The sequence below is a fragment of the Amborella trichopoda genome, chromosome 6 (genome assembly GCF_054954075.1).
Source record: "Amborella trichopoda isolate Santa Cruz 75 chromosome 6, AtrichopodaSantaCruz75HAP2 v2.0, whole genome shotgun sequence".
In the NCBI taxonomy this organism is placed as follows: Eukaryota; Viridiplantae; Streptophyta; class Magnoliopsida; order Amborellales; family Amborellaceae; genus Amborella; species Amborella trichopoda.
Window position 1 is genome coordinate 45,594,849 of NC_142341.1, and position 13,281 is coordinate 45,608,129.

A 13,281-nucleotide genomic window follows, 5' to 3' on the forward strand; every position below is an offset into this window, starting at 1 on the left:
CGAACCAGACCTATACCCGATACTATTCGGGTTTAGGTCTTTATATGTGTGCTAAGTATTTATATTGTCACAATATTGGCAATATTTATAATACTATTAACAAAAAAAAATCATGGTAATAGGGTATATGATGGTAAAACAAAAAAAAGCTAAAAAAAGAAGAAAAAGCTCATGATCATAGGGTGACAATGGATCCTACCAGATCTAGGATTCGATGAAGACTCGAAACCCGACCGGTTCAGGTATGGGTCCAAATCTTGGACCCGAATACTATTTGGGTCGGGTTGGGGTCCGGGTCCGGGCCGTACTTGACCCGTTTCCTCCCCTACCAAAACCTTGTCCTACGTTGGAACAACTTGTGTCTCATTCATGAAACGTATTGTTTTCAGCCATTGAAAGCCATAAAAAAGTCTTATCTCTCCAATGGAAATGTGAGGCTATAATCTCTCTGTGTCTCCATGGGGTCTTGCATAGAGATTGCAATGAGAAAGAAGCAAGAAGAAGAAGAGGCAGAAGTGGAAATATTGAAGGCAGTGGCACAAGCTTGGCATGGACACTCAGGCAACAACGCCAACGCCACAAGTGAATTGGATGCTCACAGATGCAATCACAAGCCCCGGCCTTCACGATTCAAGCTCGAAGCCATGAACAAGAAGTCCAAAGAGGAAACAACAACTTGGGATTTTGAGCAATCTCTATTGGATTCATATGAGATTGTCGCGGTCTCTAAGCGAATCGAATCAGGGCTTAACATGTCTCACGAACCGGCTCACCATGGCACGACCCATAAGAAGAGTAGGAATACCTTAAGGATGCTATTCTCTCAGGCTGCTTCGAAGCGATTGAACATCGAGCTCTTCAATGGAGGTGACCCAAAATTCTAGAGAAAGAGAGATCATTGGAAACTACTCACATGAGAAATAGAGGGGATTCCTTGGACTAAGAAAAAAGGAGAAATGCCATCTTAACTGAAATTTAATGGCTCAATTTTGTAAAGTTGTCCATGTAATTCAGAGGATCAAGTTAAGCTGGGTGGAGAAGTCCATGTAATTCACATGAATCTAAATTCCTTACTGGCATGTTTGGTATGCGTGAAAATATTTTCACGAAAGTATTTTCACTAAGAGAACTCCTCATGTGATAAGGTGTGGAAGTTTTTCACACCAATTGGTCCTAGTGCATTTTTTCACATTAATTGGCACCCAATCGGTATAAAAAAACTCTCACACCTAATCATATTGGTGAGTTCTTTTATGCAAAAGTACTTTCACAAAAATATTTTCACGCATACCAAATGTGCCCCGACATGCAAGATTTATGTGATATTTTGTAAAATGAGTTACCCAACATGGAATGCTATTTTGAAGGAAAATTGTTTGCTCTATGGCGCCATTGACTTGACAAAGAATTTAATTTTGGGCCTTTTACTATCCTTTGAGCATAGAATGAAAATTAGTTAGCATGTTCCCACTAAATTCATCATGCAAATATTTCAACTTTTCTAATAGGGCATCACCAGATACTTGAAGAGTAGACATTAATACCTTATAACAAGTAGACTAGCACTTGCAAATTATAGAAAGGAAGAAAGACAACAAAAGAGAGAAAAGTAACAAGACTAAGATTTATTTATTGCATCTGTAGTCCTCTAATGGAGTTTTGAGATTTAGGCCTGTAATCACCAAAATTAGCTTGCTGTCATTGACATTAGCTTCTCCATTTCTAACCTCTTATGCATATGCATAATATAGTCTCCTGCAGCTGCATCTATGCCATTGTCCCTCGGAATTCGAGTCTTCGGATCACTGTGGTGCACACTTCATTGCTTGGCCTCCCGAACACGTTCACCGTGGTCTGGAGATGGGACGTGCTCTTTGTCATTCTTATGGTGATCAGATCCTAGTTCTTCATGAGTACCAGTAGTATTGCGTTGGAAGAAGTCACATATCTTGTGGCCAGGGTCATATATGCTTGGTGTCCTTTCTAGCTGATGAATGTAACTACAGTAATCGTTTGAGCCCTGACCCTTCCCATGAGTAATGACATGGTGCCTTTGAGCACTAGTCATACCTGAAGGCGTCGACCTGGCTATCTATGTTTTGATCAAAAACTTTTTAAGGAGAGAGCTTTGGAGAGATGAACTATATAAATAGATATAGCCTCGTTCTATAAGATGATGAAAAGTTAATTTAGCATCTAATTCTGTTAGGTCAAGATGCTTTACTGTTACCATATTTCCCTCTTTTGAGATTCGTCTGGTGATATGGTTGTCACTTTAGAGAGAGAGAGAGAGAGAGACGATCATAGAATATGTTCTCTTAGTGATTTTGAGTATAAAGCTTCAATATTTCAATATCTAACCGGAGAGAGAGAGGGGATCATAGAATATGTTAGAAAAGTTCCAAGTACCTGTGATAACAAATATATATTAATAATATATATACTTATATATATATTAGATATAATATTTAATATAATATTTATTAGAATATATAATATAATACAATATATGATTTTATATATGATATTTTGGTGCAATTGGCATACGGATGCATCCGTAGCTGTAGAGGTAAAGTGCACCTTCAAATTTCCGTAGCGGTAGAGGTAAGGTGCACCTTCAAATTTTATCATGTTATATAATTTTGATGTAAAATATACTTAAGATTATCTCAAAATCTAGTTTTATATCTAATTATAAAATTTTAAATTTAAAAAATGGTTAAAATCAAGTAGATCTATAAACATATGAAAATCTTGAAAATGGACTGTGTAGATAATATGTTGTAAAATGCACTATTTTTTAGGCTTAAAATCTGTTTATTTTTCATTGTCATACATCTCGAGATGATCAATCAAAGGGTTTTTCAACATTAAAACTACCTTTTCCAATAGATTTTTGAGGTGCATCCATAGTTCTACATTATAAGGTTGCATCCTTATATAAACTTTGTCCATGAAATTTATAGAGTACTAGAATATACTATATAATATGACAATGATATAATATATGATATTTATATATCATATATAATATAATAAATATATATATTTCTATATACGTTTTATTAAGGGTATATTTGTATTAGATATACTATATAATATAACATTTATTAGAATATATTATATACTATAATATATGAATTTATATATGATATTTATATATAATGTATATAATATAATTTCATTAATGTATATTTGTATTATATATAATATATAACTTAATTATATATATATATATATATATATATATATATATATATATAAATTTACATTAAAAAAATAAATATAACATATATTTATAATGTAATATAATACCAACAAAAATTAATGATACGAATATAGATATATACTGTATAATATAGGGAAAATTTTATATAAGGTTGCAACCTTAAAATGTAGAATCACATATGTACCTCAAAAATCTATCGAAAATACTGTTTTAATATTAAAAAAACCATCTAATCGATCATCTCGACAGTGACATGTATGAATATGAAAAAAAAAGGTTTTTGAGTCTCGGAAATAGTTCATCTTGCAACACATTATCTAGACCGTCCATTTTCAAGATTTTCATATATTTTTAGATCTACTTGATTTTAACTATTTTTGGAATTTAAATTTTTCTAATTAGGTATAAACTAGATTTTAAGATAATACTAAGAATTTTTTATAACAAAATTACATGTTATGATAAAATTTTAAGGTGCGACTTAATTGGATTGTTTAAGGTTGCAACCTTATAGAAACCGCACCCGATAATATATAACATAATATAATATAATGTAATATAGTATTAATATAATATAAATAAATAATAATATTATATAGTATATTATATTAATATGTATGTTCTAATGTAGCAACCTTATAGAAACCGTACCCGATAATATATAATATAATGTAATATAATATTAATATAATATAAATATATAATAACAATATATATTATATTATATTAATATGTATGTTCTAATGTTATATAATATAGCATAATATGCATATATATATATATATATATATATATATATATATATATATATATATATATATATATATACACACACACAATATAATTTATAATTTATATTGGTACTATTGATAAATATATAATAATAATATACTATTTTATATTATGTTATATTATATAACATTCGTACATATAATATACATCTATTAATATATATTTATAATATAATTTATATTTGTATTATATTACATTATAAATGATATATATATATATATTGATATTAAAATTTTATTGTAATAACTATTATATTATATATATAAATAATATATTATTGTATATTATGGTATATTATATAATATTAGGACATATATATTAATAATAATATAGGGTGCGGTTTGTATGGAGCTGAGGCTTTAAACAATCAACGTAAAGCGCACCTTCAAATAGTATCGAGAAATGTGGTTTCAATACTGGAAATCTTTGTGAAAGCTTTATAATATATTTTCATCTTTAATTATAAAATTTAAAGCTTAAAAAATAGTGTAGATCGAGCATATTAACTTAAAAATCATGAAAATTGAAAGTAAAAAAATGTGTTACAAGATGCACTATTTCCAAAACTTGAAATCCATTTTTTTCACATGTCCATGCATCTTGATGTCGAGATGATCAATTTGAGGACATTTGGGCATCAAAACAACCTCTTCTAGTGAATTTTTTTAGGTAGGCTCTAATTTGATTGTTTAGAGCATCGGCTCTATATAAACTTTTTCCTATAAACATATATATAAATATATATTTATTATATTATTTAAAATATAAATATATTATATTATAGGAAACAATCAAATTTGTGCTTTACTAAAATTATTATACAACATTTCCAAAACTTTACTATAATATATTATATTATAAAGACTGTCTAATGGGTTCTATATATAGCTTTAGTAAACATGTTTGCAAAGTTGGTCTTCACTTTGAACATAAGGAGTAATAATAATTTTTGACTAAACATTTTCTCTCACAAAGTGACAATTAACTTTTATATGTTTGGTTCTCATGAAATACTAGATTAGAGGCTATAGGCGTAGCTACCTTATTATCACATAACATCTCCATTAGATTGACAGTTTGGAAACCTATATCTCGAAGTAGTGATCTAAGCCATATCAATTCACCTGTAGTTGCATTCATACCTCTATATTCGACCTCTGCACTTGATCAGGCAACTATATTTAACTAGGTTCCCTCCAACTAATGCACAATAGCCAGTGGTGGATCTCATGTCAATTGGGCTACCTGTTCAGTCAGCATCAGAATAACGAATAATATTAATGTGGCCATTTTGCTTCATCCAAATATCTTTATAGGGTGAAGATTTGAGATACCTGAGAATCCTATTGACAACTTCCTTCCATATGACATAATAAAAAAGCATGCACAAATTGGTTCATAAGACTAACTGCATGCATTATATTTGATCATGTTATAGTTAGGTAAATCAATTTGCCCACACTATTTGAAAGCAACCCACATCTTCAAGGGGTGTACCATCAGTTAATTAAGCTTGCAATTAAGATCAACATGAGTGTCAACGAGTTTAACTCTCATTTTCCTAGTTTCTTTCAATAAATCTAAGACGTATTTCCTTTGAGAAATGAAGAGTCTTTTTTTTTTTTTTAATGTGCTACTTTAATGCCAAGAAACTACTTTAGTTAACCGAGATCCTTAATGTCAAATTTCTTATGAAGACAATTATTAAGCTTCATTATTCTTTCTATATCATTTCCTGTAATGATAATATCATCAACATAAATAAGTACAATTGTTGTACCTAAATTTCATCTTTTTACGAACATCAAAGAATCAACTGAACGTCTAAGACACCCAACATTCATCAAGGTTGAGTTGAGTTCGGCATACCATGCGCGGGGCGATTATTTAAGTTCATCAGGGCCTTTTTTAATTTGCCTATCATACTTTTCTCCTTTTCTTTGGGATGACCTGGAGGAAGACTCATATAGACTTCTTCTTCAAGGCCACCAAGTAAGAAGGCATTTTTAACGTCCACTGATGCAGAAACCATCCATAATTAACTACGATAGACAAAAGAACTCAAACAATATTCATCCTAGCAACTGGTACAAATATCTCTTATAATCAACGCCATATGTTTGGGTAAATCCTTAGCCACTAACTTAGCCTTAGGTCACTCAATAGGTCTATCATTATTATATTTGGCTTTAAAAACCTATCTATACCCAATTTCGTTCTTCCCTTTAGGTAACTTGACATGTATGGTTCTTGTCAAGCACCTGAGGTTCATCTTTTATGGCCTTTCTCCACACAAGTTAAGAAATATCATTTTAAAAATTGGTTGGCTAATAATTATTAGAAATGGACCTCAAAAAAGCAAAATAGTTAGGATAGATATTTTCATAAGAAATATGATTTTGAACAGGATAAGACATCATATGGTAAGTATAAAAATATTGAAGCCTAGAAGAAGTTTGAGAGAGACAAGAGGACCTACGCAAGGGGGATCAGATGGGGCCACAATGTTCTTCTAAACCAGCTTGGTGAGTTTCAAAGGTATCTTCAGCTTCAGCTTGATCATCATGACTTGTTTCGGGTATGTTGGACACATCACTGACACTACTATATGGCAAACAACTTGTAGAACACTCCCTTTAAGTCATATTTTCCAAACTACACAGGGTGTAATTGAAATATGACTTAATTTCAACAAAATTGAACATCTATGGAAGTATATATTTTTCTCATTGTGGGATCATAACATTTGTATCCCTTTTTAGTAGAGGAATATCCAAGAAAAATATATCTACTAGCATTTTTAACAAGTTTATCTTTATTGTAGTCACCCACATGTACATGCAAGATACACAAAAAAACATGCAAATGGGACAAATCAATTTGTCAATTTTTTAAAACTTCAAGGAGAGATTTGTCCTTAAAATTTTTATTTGAAAGTTTGTTAATCACATAATAAGCAGTTAAAACAGCTTCAGACTAGTAAAATTTTGGAACATGCATCTGGAACATCAAAGACCTCGTAGCTTCCAAAAAGTGTATGCTTTTCCTTTCAATAGCTTTATTCTACTGAGGTATCCCAACATACGATGTTTGGTATATAATGCCAAGATTACATAAATGCTCTGAAAATCTTTATTAATATACTCTGTGCTATTATCAATTTGCAAAATTCTTATTTTAACATTATACTTATTAGAAATCATATTGTTGTTTTTTTTTAATATAGAAAAAACTTATGTTTTTTATTTCATTAAATACACCTAAGTAGCACGAGATTAATCGTCAATAAAAGTAATAAAATATTTAAAGCCAGTATAAGAATCAATTGGGGCAGGTCCCCACGCATCAAAATATATCAAATAAAAGAGTTCATTTGAAATATGCATAAAAAACTGGAAAGGAAGTTTGTCTGTATTGAGAATTTGCAGACTTCACAAGAATACAAATTTAAAGATAAAGAAAGCATAAAAACTTTCGAAACTTTATTTGAAGGGTATCCTAATCTTCCATGCCATAATTTATTGATATCAGAATTATCTTGATTGGCAATCAAGGCTTTATTTTCCTGGTTAAATAGGTATAGGTCATTAGATGGTGAATCAAATAACCATTCGCAACAGACATAAGATTTCATATTCCCATTCTTTCTGAAGTTGGATATGCATTGTAAGTTACCAGTCATATGATTTGTGGCCCCTGAGTTTATTATCTAAGGAAAGACCTGTGGCCACTGAGTCTATTATCCAAAGAAAGATATCACAGGAAGACACAAAATCATAAGGATTACCTATAACCTAGGGGAGGAGAAAGGAAGATCATGTGCAGAAGAAGTATATATTTTTCTCATTGTGGGATCATAACATTTGTATCCCTTTTTAGTAGAGGAATATCCAAGAAAAATATATCTACTAGCATTTTTAACAAGTTTATCTTTATTGTAGTCACCCACATGTACATGCAAGATACACAAAAAAACATGCAAATGGGACAAATCAATTTGTCAATTAAAACTTCAAGGAGAGATTTGTCCTTAAAATTTTTATTTGAAAGTTTGTTAATCACATAATAAGCAGTTAAAACAGCTTCAGACTAGTAAAATTTTGGAACATGCATCTGGAACATCAAAGACCTCGTAGCTTCCAAAAAGTGTATGCTTTTCCTTTCAATAGCTTTATTCTACTGAGGTATCCCAACATACGATGTTTGGTATATAATGCCAAGATCACATAAATGCTCTGAAAATCTTTATTAATATACTCTGTGCTATTATCAATTTGCAAAATTCTTATTTTAACATTATACTTATTAGAAATCATATTGTTGTTTTTTTTTAATATAGAAAAAACTTATGTTTTTTATTTCATTAAATACACCTAAGTAGCACGAGATTAATCGTCAATAAAAGTAATAAAATATTTAAAGCCAGTATAAGAATCAATTGGGGCAGGTCCCCACGCATCAAAATATATCAAATAAAAGAGTTCATTTGAAATATGCATAAAAAACTGGAAAGGAAGTTTGTCTGTATTGAGAATTTGCAGACTTCACAAGAATACAAATTTAAAGATAAAGAAAGCATAAAAACTTTCGAAACTTTATTTGAAGGGTATCCTAATCTTCCATGCCATAATTTATTGATATCAGAATTATCTTGATTGGCAATCAAGACTTTATTTTCCTGGTTAAATAGGTATAGGTCATTAGATGGTGAATCAAATAACCATTCGCAACAGACATAAGATTTCATATTCCCATTCTTTCTGAAGTTGGATATGCATTGTAAGTTACCAGTCATATGATTTGTGGCCCCTGAGTTTATTATCTAAGGAAAGACCTGTGGCCACTGAGTCTATTATCCAAAGAAAGATATCACAGGAAGACACAAAATCATAAGGATTACCTATAACCTAGGGGAGGAGAAAGGAAGATCATGTGCAGAAGAAGTATATATTTTTCTCATTGTGGGATCATAACATTTGTATCCCTTTTTAGTAGAGGAATATCCAAGAAAAATATATCTACTAGCATTTTTAACAAGTTTATCTTTATTGTAGTCACCCACATGTACATGCAAGATACACAAAAAAACATGCAAATGGGACAAATCAATTTGTCAATTTTTTAAAACTTCAAGGAGAGATTTGTCCTTAAAATTTTTATTTGAAAGTTTGTTAATCACATAATAAGCAGTTAAAACAGCTTCAGACTAGTAAAATTTTGGAACATGCATCTGGAACATCAAAGACCTCGTAGCTTCCAAAAAGTGTATGCTTTTCCTTTCAATAGCTTTATTCTACTGAGGTATCCCAACATACGATGTTTGGTATATAATGCCAAGATCACATAAATGCTCTGAAAATCTTTATTAATATACTCTGTGCTATTATCAATTTGCAAAATTCTTATTTTAACATTATACTTATTAGAAATCATATTGTTGTTTTTTTTTAATATAGAAAAAACTTATGTTTTTTATTTCATTAAATACACCTAAGTAGCACGAGATTAATCGTCAATAAAAGTAATAAAATATTTAAAGCCAGTATAAGAATCAATTGGGGCAGGTCCCCACGCATCAAAATATATCAAATAAAAGAGTTCATTTGAAATATGCATAAAAAACTGGAAAGGAAGTTTGTCTGTATTGAGAATTTGCAGACTTCACAAGAATACAAATTTAAAGATAAAGAAAGCATAAAAACTTTCGAAACTTTATTTGAAGGGTATCCTAATCTTCCATGCCATAATTTATTGATATCAGAATTATCTTGATTGGCAATCAAGGCTTTATTTTCCTAGTTAAATAGGTATAGGTCATTAGATGGTGAATCAAATAACCATTCGCAACAGACATAAGATTTCATATTCCCATTCTTTCTGAAGTTGGATATGCATTGTAAGTTACCAGTCATATGATTTGTGGCCCCTGAGTTTATTATCTAAGGAAAGACCTGTGGCCACTGAGTCTATTATCCAAAGAAAGATATCACAGGAAGACACAAAATCATAAGGATTACCTATAACCTAGGGGAGGAGAAAGGAAGATCATGTGCAGAAGAAGTATATATTTTTCTCATTGTGGGATCATAACATTTGTATCCCTTTTTAGTAGAGGAATATCCAAGAAAAATATATCTACTAGCATTTTTAACAAGTTTATCTTTATTGTAGTCACCCACATGTACATGCAAGATACACAAAAAAACATGCAAATGGGACAAATCAATTTGTCAATTTTTTAAAACTTCAAGGAGAGATTTGTCCTTAAAATTTTTATTTGAAAGTTTGTTAATCACATAATAAGCAGTTAAAACAGCTTCAGACTAGTAAAATTTTGGAACATGCATCTGGAACATCAAAGACCTCGTAGCTTCCAAAAAGTGTATGCTTTTCCTTTCAATAGCTTTATTCTACTGAGGTATCCCAACATACGATGTTTGGTATATAATGCCAAGATCACATAAATGCTCTGAAAATCTTTATTAATATACTCTGTGCTATTATCAATTTGCAAAATTCTTATTTTAACATTATACTTATTAGAAATCATATTGTTGTTTTTTTTTAATATAGAAAAAACTTATGTTTTTTATTTCATTAAATACACCTAAGTAGCACGAGATTAATCGTCAATAAAAGTAATAAAATATTTAAAGCCAGTATAAGAATCAATTGGGGCAGGTCCCCACGCATCAAAATATATCAAATAAAAGAGTTCATTTGAAATATGCATAAAAAACTGGAAAGGAAGTTTGTCTGTATTGAGAATTTGCAGACTTCACAAGAATACAAATTTAAAGATAAAGAAAGCATAAAAACTTTCGAAACTTTATTTGAAGGGTATCCTAATCTTCCATGCCATAATTTATTGATATCAGAATTATCTTGATTGGCAATCAAGGCTTTATTTTCCTGGTTAAATAGGTATAGGTCATTAGATGGTGAATCAAATAACCATTCGCAACAGACATAAGATTTCATATTCCCATTCTTTCTGAAGTTGGATATGCATTGTAAGTTACCAGTCATATGATTTGTGGCCCCTGAGTTTATTATCTAAGGAAAGACCTGTGGCCACTGAGTCTATTATCCAAAGAAAGATATCACAGGAAGACACAAAATCATAAGGATTACCTATAACCTAGGGGAGGAGAAAGGAAGATCATGTGCAGAAGAAGTATATATTTTTCTCATTGTGGGATCATAACATTTGTATCCCTTTTTAGTAGAGGAATATCCAAGAAAAATATATCTACTAGCATTTTTAACAAGTTTATCTTTATTGTAGTCACCCACATGTACATGCAAGATACACAAAAAAACATGCAAATGGGACAAATCAATTTGTCAATTTTTTAAAACTTCAAGGAGAGATTTGTCCTTAAAATTTTTATTTGAAAGTTTGTTAATCACATAATAAGCAGTTAAAACAGCTTCAGACTAGTAAAATTTTGGAACATGCATCTGGAACATCAAAGACCTCGTAGCTTCCAAAAAGTGTATGCTTTTCCTTTCAATAGCTTTATTCTACTGAGGTATCCCAACATACGATGTTTGGTATATAATGCCAAGATCACATAAATGCTCTGAAAATCTTTATTAATATACTCTGTGCTATTATCAATTTGCAAAATTCTTATTTTAACATTATACTTATTAGAAATCATATTGTTGTTTTTTTTTAATATAGAAAAAACTTATGTTTTTTATTTCATTAAATACACCTAAGTAGCACGAGATTAATCGTCAATAAAAGTAATAAAATATTTAAAGCCAGTATAAGAATCAATTGGGGCAGGTCCCCACGCATCAAAATATATCAAATAAAAGAGTTCATTTGAAATATGCATAAAAAACTGGAAAGGAAGTTTGTCTGTATTGAGAATTTGCAGACTTCACAAGAATACAAATTTAAAGATAAAGAAAGCATAAAAACTTTCGAAACTTTATTTGAAGGGTATCCTAATCTTCCATGCCATAATTTATTGATATCAGAATTATCTTGATTGGCAATCAAGGCTTTATTTTCCTGGTTAAATAGGTATAGGTCATTAGATGGTGAATCAAATAACCATTCGCAACAGACATAAGATTTCATATTCCCATTCTTTCTGAAGTTGGATATGCATTGTAAGTTACCAGTCATATGATTTGTGGCCCCTGAGTTTATTATCTAAGGAAAGACCTGTGGCCACTGAGTCTATTATCCAAAGAAAGATATCACAGGAAGACACAAAATCATAAGGATTACCTATAACCTAGGGGAGGAGAAAGGAAGATCATGTGCAGAAGAAGTATATATTTTTCTCATTGTGGGATCATAACATTTGTATCCCTTTTTAGTAGAGGAATATCCAAGAAAAATATATCTACTAGCATTTTTAACAAGTTTATCTTTATTGTAGTCACCCACATGTACATGCAAGATACACAAAAAAACATGCAAATGGGACAAATCAATTTGTCAATTTTTTAAAACTTCAAGGAGAGATTTGTCCTTAAAATTTTTATTTGAAAGTTTGTTAATCACATAATAAGCAGTTAAAACAGCTTCAGACTAGTAAAATTTTGGAACATGCATCTGGAACATCAAAGACCTCGTAGCTTCCAAAAAGTGTATGCTTTTCCTTTCAATAGCTTTATTCTACTGAGGTATCCCAACATACGATGTTTGGTATATAATGCCAAGATTACATAAATGCTCTGAAAATCTTTATTAATATACTCTGTGCTATTATCAATTTGCAAAATTCTTATTTTAACATTATACTTATTAGAAATCATATTGTTGTTTTTTTTTAATATAGAAAAAACTTATGTTTTTTATTTCATTAAATACACCTAAGTAGCACGAGATTAATCGTCAATAAAAGTAATAAAATATTTAAAGCCAGTATAAGAATCAATTGGGGCAGGTCCCCACGCATCAAAATATATCAAATAAAAGAGTTCATTTGAAATATGCATAAAAAACTGGAAAGGAAGTTTGTCTGTATTGAGAATTTGCAGACTTCACAAGAATACAAATTTAAAGATAAAGAAAGCATAAAAACTTTCGAAACTTTATTTGAAGGGTATCCTAATCTTCCATGCCATAATTTATTGATATCAGAATTATCTTGATTGGCAATCAAGGCTTTATTTTCCTGGTTAAATAGGTATAGGTCATTAGATGGTGAATCAAATAACCATTCGCAACAGACATAAGATTTCATATTCCCATTCTTTCTGAAGTTGGATATGCATTGTAAGTTACCAGT

General features: G+C 30.4%; 1 protein-coding gene across 1 annotated transcript; it reads left to right on the forward strand.

The window, feature by feature from the left end:
• The first annotated feature begins 387 nt into the window (after window positions 1-387).
• LOC18442080 (uncharacterized) lies at window positions 388-1,382 on the forward strand. The gene has a single exon (XM_006852303.4). It carries the CDS (start codon window positions 459-461, stop codon window positions 882-884), a length of 426 nt encoding a protein of 141 aa, XP_006852365.1. The 5' UTR covers window positions 388-458; the 3' UTR covers window positions 885-1,382.
• The last annotated feature ends 11,899 nt before the right edge of the window (window positions 1,383-13,281 follow it).

Bases quoted from the DNA above. Each gene is read 5' to 3' on its own strand.
- LOC18442080 (XM_006852303.4), top strand. From the start codon at position 459: ATGGGGTCTTGCATAGAGATTGCAATGAGAAAGAAGCAAGAAGAAGAA.